General features: G+C 40.0%; 1 protein-coding gene across 1 annotated transcript in view; it reads left to right on the forward strand.

Annotated features, from left to right (window-relative positions):
- TMOD3 (tropomodulin 3) overlaps nt 1-18,574 on the forward strand; it is a 98,187-nt gene that overhangs the window by 41,288 nt on the left and 38,325 nt on the right. Inside the window, exons 2-3 of the mRNA XM_018054203.1 lie at nt 4,636-4,833; nt 10,104-10,260. Of these exons, the coding sequence (XP_017909692.1) occupies nt 4,708-4,833; nt 10,104-10,260 (283 nt within the window). The 5' untranslated portion in view covers nt 4,636-4,707. The remainder of the gene's footprint in view (nt 1-4,635; nt 4,834-10,103; nt 10,261-18,574) is intronic.

Raw genomic sequence — 18,574 nt, forward strand, 5'->3', positions numbered from 1 at the left:
TTTGCTAGCCCAAGTTAGTTTGCTCTGGTTACCCTTGGGGCATTCGGCCTGATCCCGCGCCTCCCTGCCCAGCCCCCTCTTGGTAGTGGCGGATGCAGGCGTCTGCGCTGCTTCTCTGCTGGGGGATTTACCGCTGGGCTCCTAATCTGCGGGGTTTAATTTTTTATTTATTTTTCCTCCCTGTTATGTTGCCCTCTGCACTTCCAAGGCTCGCCACAGACTCGGCAGTGAGAGTGTTTCCTGGTGTTTGGAAACTTCTCTCTTTTTAAGACTCCCCTCCCGGGACGGAGCTCTGTCCCTACCTCTTTTGTCTGTTTTTTTTTTTTTTTTTTTTGTCTTTTATATTTTTTCCTACCTCTTTTCGAAGACAGTGAGCTGCTTTTCTGGGTGCCTGATGTCCTTTGCCAGCATTCTGAAGTTGTTTTGTGGTATTTACTCAGCGTTTAAATGTTCTTTTGATGAATTTGTTTGGGAGAAAGTGCTCTCCCTGTCCCGTTCCTCTGCCATCTTAGGCCTGCCTCAGGACCAAACCTATAGATCCTGAGTGGCATGTAATGTTGCCTTTGCCCCAATGCCTTATTCCTATCATATTACCCGTTACAGTACCTTATTAGTAAGATTGAAATGGAGCAGGACCCTATAGATATTGTCCTTCATGTCCTCTACCTGCTTTTTTTCTGTAGAAACTATTTAGCTAAAGAATAAGTTTAATCAGAGCAGTGAGAACATGCAGAAACAAAGGAAAACAGTCAAAGGAGGCCAAATAACACTAGCTTAGCCGTTAAGCAAGGTCAAGGACTTTTAGTTCCTCCTCAAGGGCTGTACGTATGTGTTAGTCACTCAGTTGTGTCTGACTCTTTACTACCCCATGGACAGTAGCCGACCAGGCTGTTCTGTCCCTGGAATTCTCCAGGCAGGAATACTGGAGTGGGTAGCCATTCCCTTCTCCAGGGATCTTCCCGAACTAGAGATTGAACCCAGGTCTCCTGCACTGCAGGCAGATTCTTTACTGTAAGCTATGGTAAATTCCAGGAACAGAGGGGCCTGGCAAGCTAGAGTCCATGGGGTTGCAAAGGGTCAGACATGACTGACTGACACACACACAAGGGCTGTAGATAATGTTTTGAGCCATGTCTTGTGAGCTGTCATAGATACTGAAACCCCCACCAGGTGGAAAAGTTAATTATATGATGACCAGATTGTAGCCAAGACTTAAGTTGACACAATTCCAAGAGCTGGCCTCAAGAAATGGAAACCAACCAACCCTGGAACTAAAGATTAACTGTACTTAAAACATATCAAGATGATGCTGATCAGACCACCAGTGACCAATTTCAGATGCCTGTCAGAGGTGACTGTGCTGTTTCCGTATGTAGCCCCCTCCCTTGGCCTATAAAAACTCTAGCCCACTGATTGTTGGCTGGGAGAGTGGGGGTTGCCTTTGGACAGCCCCCCACCCCCAGCTGCTGGCATCCAAAATAAGGCAAAGTGTCCTTTTCACCAGCCTTGCCTCTTTATTGGCTTTTGAGCAGTGAGTTACAGGATGACCTTTATTTTATGGCCCAAGCTGGAACACTTGAGAGTAAGGTGAGGGGATGCTCAAAATAATTAATACTTATTTCTTTGAAATATTTATTGAGCAAGGTGTTGGCTTTATTGTGTGCTATAAACCTCATGGCAAATAGATGGGGAAACAATCGACAGTGAGAGACTTTAGTTTTGGGGGCTACAAAATAACTGCAGATGGTGACTGCACCCATGAAATTAAAAGATGCTTGCTCCTTGGAAGAAAAGCTATGACTAACCTAGACAAAATATTAAAAAGCGGAGATATTACTTTGCCAACAAAGATCCGTCTAGTCAAAGCTATGGTTTTTCCAGTAGTCATGTATGGATGTGAGAGTTGGACTATAAAGAAAGCTGAGTGCTGAAGAATTGATGCTTTTGATCTGTGGTGTTGGAGAAGACTTTTGAGAGTCCCTTGGACTGCAAAGAGATTCAACCAGTCCATCCTGAAGGAAATCAGTCCTGAATATTCATTGGAAGGACTGATGCTGAAGCTGAAACTCCAATGCTTTGGCCACCTGATGAGAAGAACTGACTCATTTGAAAAGACCCTGATGCTGGGAAAGATTGAAGGCAGGAGGAGAAGGGGACGACAGAGGATGAGATGGTTGGGTGGCATCACCGATGGACATGAGTTTGAGTAAACTCCAGGAATTGGTGATGGACAGGGAATCCTGGCACGCTGCAGTCCATGGGGTCGCAAAGAGTCAGATATGACTGAGTAACTGAACTGAACTGATAAACCTCAAAATATGTTAAACTACATTAAAGACTTTTTTAATTGATTGTTCAAACATTAAAAAATATCAAAAGCTGATTACTCTTAGTACATATTCATGTACTTTTATCAGTTTCTTACCCTTCAGTTCAGTTTGGTTCAGTTGCTCAGTCATGTCCGACTCTTTGAGACCCCATGAATCTCAGCACGCCAGGCCTCCCTGTCCACCAACTCCTGGATTTCACCCAAACTCATGTGCATCGAGTCAGTGATGCCATCCAGCCATCTCATCCTCTGTCGTCCCCTTTTCCTCCTGCCCCCAATCCCTCCCAGAATCAGAGTCTTTTCCAATGAGTCAACTCTTTGCGTGAGGTGGCCAGAGTATTGGAGTTTCAGCTTTAGCATCATTCCTTCCAAAGAAATCCCAGGGCTGATCTCCTTCAGAATGGACTGGTTGGATCTCCTTGCAGTCCAAGGGACTCTGAAGAGTCTCCTCCAACACCACAGTTCAAAAGCATCAATTCTTTGGTGCTCAGCCTTCTTCACAGTCCAACTCTCACATCCATACATGACCACTGGAAAAACCATAGCCTTGACTAGATGGACCTTTGTTGGCAAAGTCTCAAATACCATATCACTGATACTTTAATGAAGGAAGTATTTTTTCAAAATGTTTTCTATTTTTTCCCCTGTAGTTACCTACCACCTTCTTTAAAATTGCATTTTATGGTTAATATATTTGAAAGTGCTGATACCTTCTATTGAATAGTCTCCACAAACTTTATTGTTTTTAGTTGAGCAGATACACTCCCTGGGTGCTTGATAAGCATGTATTCCTAAAGTTGGAAGTACAGAGGAGGTTTTCCAAGCTCAGTAATAACAATAATGATAATAATTATGTGTTCAAAAAAGTGAAAAATAATCCAGGGTTGCTGCTAAACCAGATGAGGTGCCAGCAGAACAGGTGTAAGCCAGACCCATCTAGGGCTATTGTACAAAATGCCTCTGATTTAACATCTGCGTAAGTACAGCTCCATTTATTTGCTTGTTATTGGACCCAGATGTTCGCTAGCTGACAGACCCCTGTAGTGAACCTTCCTTTCTTCATAGGAGATGAAAACACATAAAAGGATCCACGAAGTGTTACTAGTTTGAGGAGGAAAATGTATTAGTAAAAATACTAAGTTAGGAAAAATTGGGAGAAGGGAGTAGGAAGTGTATCCCAGCTTTAAAGTACTGGGCATTTTATAGCTGAGAAAAATTTAGCCATATCACTGGGTCTCAGGATTATTTCTTAATCACACAGAAACATTTGTGAGACAATGATCCACATATGTGGCTAGAATTTTTAGAAATACTTCATTTTTATTTCACACTTTTTGTGGTACTTATTTTAAGTATTTTTTTTTCCTGTGGTACAGTCCTGCTGTATCTGGAAAGATGCTGCTTTTTGAGTCACTTCAGAGCTGTTTGGGAGGGATGGACATGGTGAGGAAATGGTGAGATGCTTTCCTATCGCCAGACCCACCTGACCAATCTTTCTGGTCAGTGAATGACATATCGCAGCATAGTATTGAGTTTTTTTCTAAAGCATTTTCAGAATGCTATGTTGTTTTTTTTTTCCTTTAAAGATGCCTTTTCTTAATAAGAATGTTAGTATGTATTGTTTAAAATGTATATAATATTTCATATTTTAAAAATAATCAGTACACTTTCTTCAGAATTTTATTTCAACTTGGAACCTAGATTACTTTGCCAAATAAATGTATTATTTTCATAATGCAGCAAAATATAAATTAGAAGGAAAAATGCCTTATCAAAAATATTTTTTAAATGTATCTGCTCATTTTTTCCAATGGCCGCTTCTCCTGTGGAAAGTATATTAATATCCCCTCTACATTGAGTCAGAAAATAATGTTCTTCTAAGCAGTTTACAGCAAAACACGCATACCTCAGACATACTGTGCTTAAACAAAGTACTCTGGTAGCAATCATTTGAAAACCATTGATGGAAAAAAAAATTATATTTTGATATATAAATTCTTCCCCCCACTAAAACAGAGTTATCAGGAAATCTAAGTACTATCAAGAAGCTGTCTTAATGGATTTGAATTTTATTCGCTCCTTCACCTCTTTCTTCCTAGTTGTGGCTTTCTGTTTTTGTTTGGTTGCTTTTTTGTCAACAAAAGGCAAAAGGTAAAGGCATTTAATGATTCATAGAGGAGGGTAGTGCATGATATATGGTCAAAGAATTTACGACACATGGAAATTACATTTCATTTAACCTAGAATAGATTGAAGTAAGGTGGACATGACATAACATTTTAAATGTTTTTGTTTTCTCTCCATAGTTTTGAGGGAAAAAAAATCACTTCTCACTGTACTGGATAGCAAAAATTAAGTGACTTCCTCTACTGTGAACCATGGCGCTGTCATTCCGGAAGGACTTAGAAAAATACAAGGACCTGGATGAAGATGAACTCCTTGGGAATCTGTCAGAAATAGAACTGAAACAGCTGGAAACTGTTCTGGATGATCTTGACCCTGAGGTAGGTGCTAGGTCATAAAGAGAAATGAAGTAATTTTTGAAACCCTTTGATACTAAGTAGCCGCCTTCGAGCACTTATCTTTTTCATGACTTCCCTGACACTGCCCTCCTACTCCTTCTCTTTATCCAAATGAACTTTTTGCCTCCTTCTCAGTTCCCCCACTTTTGCCTTGTATCTCTAATAACATAACTAGTCTAAGCATTTTTTTCCAACATTTTTATTTTCAAACATATCCCGAAATTTTCTCCCTTTTAAGAAATCTCTCTGGGCAGGGAATAATGTTTTGGGTAAAATACAGCATATGCCAGCCTCTGTGCCTCTTCAGGGCTTCTATACCAGGATGGTTGCAGTGTAGAAAGTGTCTCCAGAAGGTTCTTCATGACCTTAAATCTAATGCTTACCTTTCTGAAAGATGCTGAACAAACTGGATCAAAGTTTCCAGTCATTGGTAGAATAGATCTAAGCAGACTCTGGGCAGTACTGCAATCCATGTAAAGCAGACCTGAATATATGTTTTGTTTTCCAAAATGGATGTTGTTTATCTTATACATTACTTAAGGCTAAGGTAGAGACCCTTGATCCTTGAATTATTAATCCCTGATATGTTTTGGGGGCAGCAGCAGATGGGTAGGGGGTGAAGGTAAGTGGCAGTGAGGGGAGAACACTGAGTTAATGGCTCCCTAATCTAAAGGTAATGACTATTTGCTGCACTTCTTTACCATGTTTTATTATGCCAAAACATTGATTTTTAGTGCCTTTTATGGATTGTGGTAGAGTTTGTTTTATGAAAGTGTTCTTGTCACTACCACACATTTATTTCCTGCGAGAATATTTTTTAATTTTATTGAGCATTACACTCCTATTCTCAGCATTACTTCAGCATGTGGTTAATGTGTCTGTACTACAGATCAAATCCCTTAACCATAATTGTTATTGTAAGGAAGATTTTTTAGTGCACCTAAGTCTGTGGGTTAACTCAGAATAACAGTGCTCTTTTGCATGTCACAGCAGAATCTTCCCCAGGTAGTTCAACCTATCAGCCCTATTTGAATCAAACAGTAGGAACGTAAAGCTTTCATCTAGTCCAGAGTTTCTCAACCTTGGCACTATTGACATTTGGGGCTGGGTAATTCTTTGCTGTGGGCTGTCTGATGTTTTATAGGAGGTTTAGCAGCATCCTAGACCTCTGCTCACTACATACTAATAGCACACCCTCCTGTTTTAAAATGTACCTGGGATTTTGTTTTAATCAGGTCTGGTAAGATGACATGTAAAAATAACTTACTTGAAAGAAGAGTTCATTACAGTTCCCACCAGCAGGAGGCACACCAAGCTGCACAGGGCTGCAGGGAAAGCAGGGGGTTGGCCAGGAGTCAGAAGGAATGAGGAGCAAGTGTGGCCTAGAAATTTTATTGTGCTTTCCAAGGGAAAAAACAGGTGAGACAGAGTAAGCAAGTGTGGGCAAGCTTAGGATTGGGCAGTTTGAGTAATTCAGTGTCTCGGGGCTACAGGAGTGGCTTCTAGTTATCTGGTATCTGGTCCTGGGCCTATTTAGGGCAGAGCAAGTACTGGCTTCGTGTGTGAGAGGTAAAAGAGGTGGTTGGGGATATAGTCTCGGTTTTCGTATGAAAGGCACACTGATGACAGACAGAGTTGTTTGCTATCCCTAGGAACTGATAAGCCCTGTGAGGGGCGTTCTTTCCAGGATTAGCAAGGCCCCCACAATGTCAAAGCATCATAGAATACAGAAAAATTTAAAATATGGTTAACATGCTCTCCCGCCAGTTGTGACAATCAAAAATATTTCCAGATATTGCCAGTTGTCCCCTGGGGAACAAAAACACCCTTAGTTGAGAAAAACTGATCTAGCTCTTGTCCTCTGTTTCACAGACAGGAAACAAAAAGTTAGGTGGCTTGCCTCAGTTCTACAACTATGGAAAGGCCTGAGACTAGATGCCTCACTACCTGATTGATGCCTTGTAGAGTCTAGTGGTCTTTCTGTTAAATGACAGCAAGTCCCCTTTAATTTGTGCCTTAAGCTGTAGGTCTAAAAGCTGATGGCTTTCATTTTCTTATTTGGAAATCCATAGCCTGCTTCTTGTATGGAGAGACTTGAGTTCTAACTTTTGGATGTATTTCGTAAACTCCCCAATCCTAGTTGTGACTCCCCAACCCCTGGTACTATTAATTGAGACTAGAAGAACAGTGATGTTTATTGACAGCTTGATGCAGTGTGAATATGATGTCTCATTATTAATATTTTGGAGGGCTATTTTACTTTCCTTATGCTACATTCAGTTTACTTATTTGCTAACTTATCTGTTTTTTGAAACTTCTGTCTCCAAAAGACAGCCAATCAGTCTAGCAAAAGCTATTTTTTCAATTCTAAACTGGGAATTAATTATTAAACAGCATTTCACTGTAAGGGAGAAGCGTGTAATTTTAATGAGATTTTAATCTATTTATTAATAGATAAAATATACTTTTATCTGTTAAGTAATTATGATCTGTTAACTCGAGATCATATTATATTAACTGGGGCTTTTCTCATAGCTCAGTCGGTAAAGAGTCTGCCTGCGGTGCAGAAGACCCGGGTTCGATCCCTGGGTCGGGAAGATCCCCTGGAGAAGGGAATGGCAACCCACTCCAGTATTCTTGCCTGGAAAATCCCATGGACAGAGGAGCCTGATGGGCTACAGTCCATGGGGTCACAAGAGTCGGACACGACTTAGTGACCAAACCCAACTTGATTAAAGTGTACTTCTAATAAAGCTTAGCTTTTGGCCTCCAAAGCCAGATAGCTCTCATTTATTTTGTGGTCAAAGACTGTATTTAAGGAGCCAGGATTCTAGCTAATGTATCATTTAAAACCTGTATGTTTAATATGGGCTTGAATAGGCAGGTGGAACACTGCAACTCTATTCTACCACCATGAAATAGCAGTATATGGATAAGGGTCTTATTGATGGTGAAGGGAAGTAGCTTGTATTAATTTGCCTTAATGAGCATTTTTCTTTAAAAATATCCTTGGGACTTCCCTAGTGAACTAGTGGTTAAGACTGTGCCTTCCAATGCAGGGGGTGTGACTCTGACCCCTTATCTGGTAGGTAAGATTCCACATGCTTTGAGGCCAAAAGAATCAGAATATAAAACAGAAGCGGTGCTATAACAGATTCAGTAAAGACTTTAAAATGGTCAACATCAAAACAATCTTTTTTTAAAAAGTAGTCTCAAATCCTTATTCAGGGACTTCCCTGATGGTCCAGTGGCTAGGACTCCACACTGTCAATGCAAGGGGCACAGGTTCGATCCCTGGTCAGGAAACTAGGTCCCGCATGGGGCAGCTAAATGTCCCGCATGCCACAACTAAAGACCCCATGTGCTGCAACGAAGGTCAGAGGTGCCAAGTGCTGAAACTTGGACCTGGCACAGCCAAATGAATACATAAAATAAATGTATTTTAAAGTCTTTATTCAGTAATTATTGGGGGTGGGAAGCAACCTATATATCTCAGGTACTATGCTAGGCTTAGGGATGCAAGAGTGATCTAAACAAGCATGGTCTTTGCCCTCAAAATAATCATGCCGTATAAGAGCATATAATGGGAGGTTAGGAAGAGCTTTCTGTGGAGGGATGAAGCTGCATTCTGAAAAATGAATAACAAAAAAGGATGGGCAGAGTATCCCAGGGAAGGAAGTATATGGCAGGTAAAAGGGAGGAACAAGGGCTGATGGAGCTAGAATGGAGAGGGTATGTGAGGTGAGGCTGGGATAACCTCTAGGGTAGGTGGATGGGGTGGGAGTGAGTGTTGAAGAGTATTTGGCAACTGATTCAGGGAGACCAGTTGAGAGGCCTCTGCAATTTTCCATCCCAGCTTGGATTGTAGTGTAGAGCAGAGTAATTGTGTTAGAGATGGAGGAAAGTTAGACAGTTCTTTAGGAAGTAAAAATGGTAGGATGGTTGGTTGGGAGTGGATTTCTCATGTGAAGCTCTTGCCTTGATTTCAAAGCCAGAGGGTAGAAACCTTGTGTTTCTTTTTTTTGTTCTTATAGACAGTTTTGTGTTGTAGAAACCCTTTTGGGGCATGGTTAGGAACAGATCTCTTTTGTATTTCATCTTGAAAGATGAACTTTCTGTGTAATACATGCAACATTACATGAGGAAAACACAAAAGATGAATTTTATGAAAATTATTGTGGATTTCAGCAAATGGCCAGAGTTGAAGTGCCATACCATATTTTTAGTTATACAGTGAAAATTTGCTTTTATCGTTATCCATATAAGATTACCCCGAATGAAAAATGATCTTACAACAGCCAGGAGATTCAGCATCCTCACGGATATTGGGAGGTACTTCAGAACAGAGTTGGCCCTTTTATGTGACTTTTTGTCTGCCTCCCATTTTCAAAGCAAAGAATACTTAAGAACTGTGAGACAAGGTAATATCACCTCTTTGGTTTTTGACAAGCAAAAGGATGACCCTCACATTGTCTAGTCACTGCTTGTTATTCTTGGGCTTAGTGAAAATACAGAGTGGGACCTAAAAGAGACAACTTTAGCCCATTGCCTCCCACCTCTCCGCCAACCGTCAGTTGCTCCATGCACTCAAAAAGACTGTACCCATGTGGAAACCTAGGGATATAACTCTTGCCATAGAATCTCTGAGTGTCTTAGTGCATGAGTAGCCAATGACAGTGGTTGCTCCAAATACATCCTAGTTCTGATGTATACACACATACGTACACATAGAAGTTGAACACATTGCGTTTAAACACAAGTAAATGTTAATTGTGTGATATCCTGTATAGATATACTGTATGTATACATATTTTTCTTATGAAAAAAATCTTTATGATGAAGTAGACATTATGACGGACTATGATGTATATAGTCATTTAGCATTCTTTTGCAATGAATGTTACAATATTTTCCATATATACGTATATGTTGAGCTGTTATTAAGCATCACAAACTATTTTTTGTTACTGTCCCAGAACACTTAAAAAATAAAAGGTGTTTCCTGCTAGTAGAATACTCTCTGAAGAAGAGGTAAATGTGCCTATTTTAAAAATAGTGTAAGTTAATTCTACCTAGTTTTAAAAAACTTCATTTGGAATACTTTTATGTAGCTGCCCTCGAACCCTGTAATGAAGTCTTTAATGCCTACATCTCATTCTAGTCTATAATTCTTTCTTAGATGGGTAACATCTGGACGCATACAGCATTAGCGTTCTTGCTGGTCATAATGGCTGATTCATTCTCTTTGGCAGAACGCCCTTCTGCCTGCAGGGTTCCGGCAGAAGAACCAGACATCAAAGTCTGCCACAGGGCCATTTGATCGAGAACACCTCCTTTCATATCTGGAGAAGGAAGCTTTGGAGCATAAGGACAGGGAAGACTATGTGCCCTACACTGGAGAAAAAAAAGGTAAGTACAAAACTTTGAAGCACGAAACATGATTCAGTAGCACTTGATTTTTTTTCTTATAGGTAGAACTGGAGAAGATATTTTTAAAGCTGCATCATGGATTGCCTCAAAGATATAATACTGTTGACTTTAAAAATTATTAGGTAATTTGGGCATTTCTTTTACATTCATTAACTTGGCCCGTAAGTTCCTTGATAATGATTTGTTAGTGAGGTTTTATTACATAGTGATTTTTAGTTCTCTGAGGAACTCTTTAGTTCTCAACTGTAACAAATACTAAAAGTTAACTGAGGTAAAATTTTAAATGCAATACTACATTACGAAATGCAGTGATGTCAAAGTGCCATTCAATCCTAACTCTTATGTTTAAAGTGGAATGCCATTAAAAATATTCAGGTCATATTTTCAAAGACTTTTTAAGACCCTACAGCCTTCTTTACAGCCTCTAATTCAGTGATTCATAACCATTATAATTTTAATTATCAATGCTTCGTAATTATTACTTTTGGGAAATTCTTCGAGCCCAGGTCCTTTCCACTGAAGACTTTGACCTTAGCTAGCCTCAGTGGAGAACGAGTACAGCTGTATTTTTTAAAGCTCGCTATATAATAATATTTAACAGGAAATAGGTTAAGTTTCTCAGCTTTCAATACAGGCTGGCCCGGGAAGCCAGATTCTGCTTGCTCTTCTGTTGAGAATACTGTGCACGGAGCCCTGGGGAATGGTGGCAGCAGTAGACCTGATCTTCAGCTCTTCCAGGCACTGCTTTTACATCTGAATCCTTCATAGACCAGGCAGGGAGAATGGTTAGAGCATGGTGCTTTCTCCTAGTGAGGCTTTAGCTTTTTATTCAGGATGGAAGCCATTCTCAAGAATATGGCCACAGCTCTGTCACAGGGTTACCCCTTAGCTGCAGGCAAAGGTAGAAAATTCATTTTAGCATTTTCATCTCTGTAATAGACAAAGGCTGTGAATGGCTTTTGAATCAGTATTCACAAAGTCTGCATCAGGCCTTTTCAAAATTACCTATTATCCCCAACTCCTTTGCTCTTTTTATCAACCCCACATCTCCCTCATCTCTAGTTGAGAATCAGTGCCTTACTTAGATACTTATGTTTGTCAGTGTTCTACAGAGAAAGAACCAAAAGGGTGTGTCTGTGTGTAGAGACAGAGATTTATGTATTCATTTGTTCATTCATTCCTTTTTGTGAAAATTGAGGTATAGTTGCTGTACGAAATATAAGTTTCAGGTATACAACACAATGATTCACATTTTTAAAGGAGATAACTTCATTTGGCTATTAAAAATATTAGCTATATTCCCTGTGCTGTACAATATATCCTTGTAGCCTGTCTGTTTTATACATAATGTGTCTGTCTGTGTGTTCATTTGTGTCTGCCTCTTTGCAACCCCACAGACTATAGCACACCAGGCTCCTCTGTCTACGAAAGTTTTCAGGCAAGAATACTGGAATGGGTTGCCATTTCTTACTCCAGGGGATCTTCCTGACCCAGGAATCAAACCCACGTCTCTTGAGTCTCCTGCATTGGCAGGCAGATGCCTTAACACTGAGCCACCTGGGAAGCCCACACATAGTAGTTGATGCGTATTAATACCCAGTCCCTATTTTTCCCCTCCCCCTGTCTTCTGCTGGTAACCACTAGTCTGTCTTCTGTATCTGTGAGTCTGCTTCTTTTCTGTTATATTCACTAGTATATTCTCTCTTTTTTAGATTCTACATGTAAGTGATAACATACAGTTTTTGTCTTTGTCTGTCTGACTTATTTCACTAAGCATAATACCATCCAAGTTTCTGTTTTGTTTCAGATGGCAAGATTTCATTCTTTTTTTTTTTTTTTAATAGCTGAGTAGTATTCCATTGTGCGTACATACCACAACTTCTTTATCTGTTCATTTGTTGATGAACACTTAGGTTGCTTCCATATCTTGGCTGTTGTGTTATAAATAATGCTGCTGTGAATACTGAGTGCATGTATCTTTTTGGATTAGTGTTTTTATTTTTTTCAGATATATACCCAGGAGTGGAGTTGCTGGATCATATGGTAGTTCTGTTTGCAGTTTTTTGAGGAACCTCCATACTATTTTCCACAGTGGCTACTCCCATTTACGTTCTCACCAAGGGTCCCCTTTTCTCTACATCCTCATCGACTTTTGTTATTTTAATTCTTTTTGATGACAGTCATTCTGACAGGTGTGGTGTGATATCTCATTATGATCTTAATTTGCATTTCTCTGATGATTAATGATGTTGAGATGTGCCTGTTGGCCATCTGTTTGTCTCTTTAGGCCTTTTGTCCATTTTTAATTTTTTTTTTTTTATGTTGTGTTTTATGAGCTATTTATTTTGGGGTAGTAACCCTTTATCAGTCATATCATTTGCAGATATTTTTTCCCATTCAGTAGGTTGTCTTTTCATCTAGTTGGTGATTTCCTTTGCTGTGCAAAAAGCTTTTAAGTTTAATTACATCCTTTTGTTTATTTTTGCTTTTCCTTTGCCTTAGGGGACAGATCCAAAAAAGGACTGCTAGGATTTATATCAAAGAGTGTTCTGTGTATGTTTTCTTCTGGGATTTTTATGGTTTCCAGTTGGACATTTAGGTCTTTAATCCATTTTGAGTTTATTTTTGTATATGGTGTTAGAGAATGTTGTAATTACATTATTTTACAGGTAACTGTCTAGTTTCCCCAGCACCACTTATTGAAGAGACTGTCTTTTCTCTGTTGCATATTCTTGCCTCTTTTATCATAGAAGATTTGACTATAAGTGCATGGGTTTATTTATGGGCTCTCTGTTATTTTCATTTGGTCTATGTTTCTCTTTTTGTGCCAACACCGTGCTGTTTTGATACCTGTGGCTTTGTAGTATAGTCTGAAGTCAAGGGAGCCTGATTCCTCCAGCTTCATTTTTCTTTCTCAAGATTGTTTTAGCTATTAGCAGGTCTTTTGTGTTTCCATATAAATTTTAAAATTATTTGTTGCAATTCTGTAAAAAGAAAAAAATGCCTTTGATATTTTGATAGGGATTACATCGAATCTGTAGATAGCCTTGGGGAGTATGACCATTTTAACAATATTAATTGTTTGAATTCATGAACATAGTATAAGAAACGCCGCAGGAAGAAGGAACCACCCCTATGGACCGTTGTTCAGGGCCTTTTATTGGGCGGTCGCTCTCGGGCAGAACTCCTGGGGGCGGGTAAGCAGGGGAGCGAGGCGGGTCTGCGAAGCAAAGGGAGTCTGCGGGGGGAAAAGGAGCCTGCGGAGTCTGTGAGGGCGGGGAAGGGTTTTATAGCCCGGGCCGGGCCTCCCATATAAGGAAGAAAACGCGGGCTCAGCGGTGATTGGTGTCCAAGGGCTCCGTGTCAGCTCCTGATTGGACGGCGAGGGCTTCGTGTCGGCTCCTGATTGGTTGGCTTGGTTGCCGGGCTGTCTCTGGGGTGTGTCTCCAGTGCCCTCTGCCGGGACATGTCCCGACATGCCTGACCTTGCCCTGACCTCTCATCCTGACCTCGCCCTGAACCTTTCATCCTGACCTCGCCCTGAACCTTTCATCCTGACCTCGCCCTGACCTTTCATCCTGACCTCACATCCCGGCCTTGCCCTGACCTTTCACATAGTATGTCTTTTTATCTGTTTGTGTTGTCTTCAGTATCTTTCCTCATTGTCTTAAAGTTTTTGAGTACAGGTCTTTTACCTCCTTAGGCAGGTTTGTTCCTAAGTATTTTATTCTTTGATGCAGTTGTATAGTAGGTTGTTTCGGTTGTTTCCTCAGTGAAAATAGATTTATTGTAAGGAATTGGCTCATGTGATTATGGAGGCTTAGTAAGTCTAAAATCTACCAAATAGGCTGGCAGGCTGGAGACCCAGGGAAGAGTTACAGTTGTAGCCCAAAGGCAGTCTTCTGTCAGAATTCCTTCTTGCTCTCAGCCTTTGTTCTGTTAAGGCCATTGACTGATAGTAAGACCCACCACATTATTGCTTTCTCGAAGACTACTGGTTTCAATGTTAATCTCATCCAAAAAATGCTTTCACAGAAACTTCTAGGATAATATTTGACCAAATAGCTGGGCACCATGCTCAGCCAAATTAACTGTCAGACTGCTGTTATGCTGGGTATGTCATGTTCCTCGGGTGTTTGGGGGCCAGAAAAGGCATTGAAAACTAATGCCTAGTTTTGAAGTGTGGAAAATCACAAAGACAGAAAAAGCATCAATTTCTTTGCATTTGTCAAAGGAAAGACTGCTGGCTATATTTTCATATGTACAGCCATGCTTGTAACACTATTTAAAGCTTCAGTCCTGTTTATATAGAGGAACAGAATTTTACAAGACTGCTTTTTACAATTATGTGCATTTCATGTGAACTCAGGGTGTATAATGAGGAAGAAGAACAGATGTAAGAAACACAAGGAGAGATGTGAGAAAGATATGGTGGGGAAAATATGGAATTTGAGGACAAGAAGAGAAAATAAGAGATGTGAAAGAGCTGCATTTGTCCTCAGCTGACCCAGGAAGCTCCCCAGGATGCTCTTGTTTCATCATCTCCAGTTATCTTGAGAAAGATCTTAGAGGGTTAGAGGAGATAGGAAAGAAGGGGGAGAATTGTGGAAAATAAGAAACTATCAAAAGGGAGAAATGATAGAGGTGGGGAATATGGTGATGATAGAAAAAAATATTATATTTTTAACTATAAAAGTTTTTGTTTCCTTTTTTCTTATTTTTTACTTTGCATTGTAAATGGGTATGAAATAAATGGAACTGACTGAATTAAAAAGTAATTTTGCGTTCACAGTTAGTGGTTTTCATTTTATAATACATTCAGTATTTTTACTGCCTCTTTCACCATATATGTCTGTTCGGTACTATTTATAAGCACCTTTGATGCAGTGATTAGTACCACATCATTTTAAAAAATAAACATTTTATTGAAGTGTAACATGGTTACAGAATATGCCCAAATAAGGAGGATACAAATCAATGAACTATATAGTGAGCATACCCATGTAATCACCAGCCAGGTCAAGACATCAGCACCTCCAGAAGATCCCTTCATGCTTCTTCCCAGTCACTTGTCTTTCTTCTTCCCAAAGGAAACCACCATCATAACTTTTATTTTTTATTTTTTTTATATAGAAACTGACTTTTATTTATCTTACTATCATAACTTTTAATATAGTCATTAGTTCTGCTTATTTTGACATTTGTGTAGATGGACTCACATAACCTGCACATCTGCCCTGCCTACTTCATATAGTTTTTGAGAGGGTCAATTTTGTTCATGAATATAGTGAAATCAGTGTTAAAAATCTTTTATAGTGTAATCATTGTACAGGATCATATTGTATAATTACCAAATAAGAGATTTCCATTCTCTGTCATGAAGGAGTGGTTCAGAACCACAAAACATAAGTGTCTGTGTATATGTTTTTAAAGATTTATTGCTTTATTTTATATTTTGGCTGTGGTGGATCTTCATTGCTGATGCAGGCTTTCTCTGATTGCAGCAAATGGGGGCTCCTCTCTAGTTGAGGTGAGTGGACTTCTCATTGCAGTGACTTCTTTTGTTACAGAGCATAAACTCTGAGTCACGTGGGCTCAGTAGTTGCAGCTTATGGGCTCTAGAGCTCAGGCTCAGTAGTTTTGAGTGCATGGGCTTAATTGCTCCACAGTGTGTGGATGTGACTGGTGATAGAAGCAAAGTCCGATGCTCTAAAGAGCAATATTATATAGGAACCTGGAATGTCAGGTCCATGAATCAAGGCAAATTGGAGTGGTCAGACAGGAGATGGCAAGAGTGAACGTCGACATTCTAGGAATCAGCAAACTAAAATGGAAAGGAATGGGTGAATTTAACTCAGAAAACCATTATATCTACTACTGCAGGCAGGAATCCCTTAGAAGAAATGAAGTAGCCATCATGGTCAACAGAAGAGTCCGAAATGCAGTACTTGGATGCAATCTCAAAAACGACAGAATGATCTCTGTTCATTTCCAAGGCAAACCATTCAATATCATGGTAATCCAAGGCTATGCCCCAACCAGTAACACTGAAGAGGCTGAAGTTGAATGGTTCTATGAAGACCTACAAGACCTTTTAGAACTAACATCCAAAAAAGATGTCCTTTTCATTATAGGGAACTGGAATGTAAAAGTAGGAAGTCAAGAAACACCTGAAGTAACAGGCAAATTTGGCCTTGGAATGCGGAATGAAGCAGGGCAAAGACTAATAGAGTTTTTCCAAGAAAATGCACTGGTCATAGCAAACACCCTCTTCCAACAACACAAGAGAAGACTCTACACATGGACATCATCAGATGGTCAACACCAAAATCAGATTGATTATATTCTTTGCAGCCAAAGATGAAGAAGCTCTATACAGTCAGCAAAAACAAGACCAGGAGCTGACTGTGGCTCAGATCATGAACTCCTTATTGCCAAATTCAGACTTAAATTGAAGAAAGTAGGGAAAACCACTAGACCATTCAGGTATGACCTAAATCAAATCCCTTATGATTATACAGTAGAAGTAAGAGATAGATTTAAGGGCCTAGATCTGATAGACAGAGTGCTTGATGAACTGTGGACGGAGGTTCGTGACATTGTACAGGAGACAGGGATCAAGACCATCCCCATGGAAAAGAAATGCAAAAAAGCAAAATGGCTGTCTGGGGAGGCCTTACAAATAGTTGTGAAAAGAAGAGAAGTGAAAAGCAAAGGAGAAAAGGAAAGATACAAGCATCTGAATGCAGAGTTCCAAAGAATAGCAAGGAGAGATAAGAAAGCCTTTCTCAGTGATCAGTGCAAAGAAATAGAGGAAAACAACAGAATGGGAAAGACTATAGATCTCTTCAAGAAAATTAAACATACCAAGGGAACATTTTATGCAAAGATGGGCTCAATAAAGGACAGAAATGGTATGGACCTAACAGAAGCAGAAGATGTTAAGAAAAGATGGCAAGAATACACAGAAGAACTGTACAAAAAAGAGCTTCATGACCCAGATAATCACGATGGTGTGATCACTCATGTAGAGCCAGACATCCTGGAATGTGAAGTCAAGTGGGCCTTATAAAGCATCACTATGAACAAAGCTAGTGGAGGTGATGGCATTCCAGTTGAGCTATTTCAAATCCTGAAAGATGATGCTGTGAAAAAGTGCTGCACTCAATATGCCAGCAAATTTGGAAAACTCAGCAGTGGCCACAGGACTGGAAAAGGTCAGTTTTCATTCCAATCCCAAAGAAAGGCAATGCCAAAGAATCCTCAAACTACCGCACAATTGCACTCATCTCACACACTAGTAAAGTAATGCTCAAAATTCTCCAAGCCAGGCTTCAGCAATACATGAACCGTGAACTTCCAGATGTTCAAGCTGGTTTTAGAAAAGACAGAGGAACCAGAGATCAAATTGCCAACATCCTCTGGATCATGGAAAAGGCAAGAGAGTTCCAGAAAAACGTTTATTTCTGCTTTATTGACTATGCCAAAGCCTTTGACTCTGTGAATCACACTAAACTGTGGAAAATTCTGAAAGAGATGGGAATACCAGACCACCTGACTGGTCTCTTGAGAAACCTCTTTGCAGGTCAGGAAGCAACAGTTCGAACTGGACATGGAACAACAGACTGGTTCCAAATAGGAAAAGGAGTACATCAAGGCTGTATATTGTCACCCTGCTTATTTAACTTCTATGTAGAGAACATCATGAGAAACGCTGGACTGGAAGAAGCACAAGCTGGAATCAAGATTGCTGGGTGAAATATCAGTAACCTCAAATATGCAGATGACACCACCCTTATGGCAGAAAGTGAAGAGGAACTAAAAAGCCTCTTGATGAAAGTGAAAGAGGAGAGTGAAAAAGTTGGCTTAAAGCTCAACATTCAGAAAATTAAGATCATGGCCACTGGTCCTATCACTTCATGGCAAATAGACAGGGCAACAGTAGAAACAGTGTCAGACTTTATTTTTGGGGGCTCCAAAATCACTGCAGATGGTGATTACAGTCATGAAATTAAAAGACGCTTACTCCTTGGAAGGAAAGTTATGACCAACCTAGATAGCATATTCAAAAGCAGAGACATTAGTTTGCCAACAGAGGTCCGTCTAGTCAAGGCTATGGTTTTTCCTGTGGTAATGTATGGACGTGAGAGCTGAACTGTAAAGAAGGCTGAGCGCCAAAGAATTGATGCTTTTGAACTGTGGTGTTGGAGAAGACTCTTGAGAGTCCCTTGGACTGCAAAGAGATCCAACCAGTCCATCCTAAGGGAGATCAGTCCTGGGGATTCACTGGAGG

The sequence above is a fragment of the Capra hircus genome, chromosome 10 (assembly GCF_001704415.2).
Source record: "Capra hircus breed San Clemente chromosome 10, ASM170441v1, whole genome shotgun sequence".
Lineage (NCBI taxonomy): Eukaryota > Metazoa > Chordata > Mammalia > Artiodactyla > Bovidae > Capra > Capra hircus.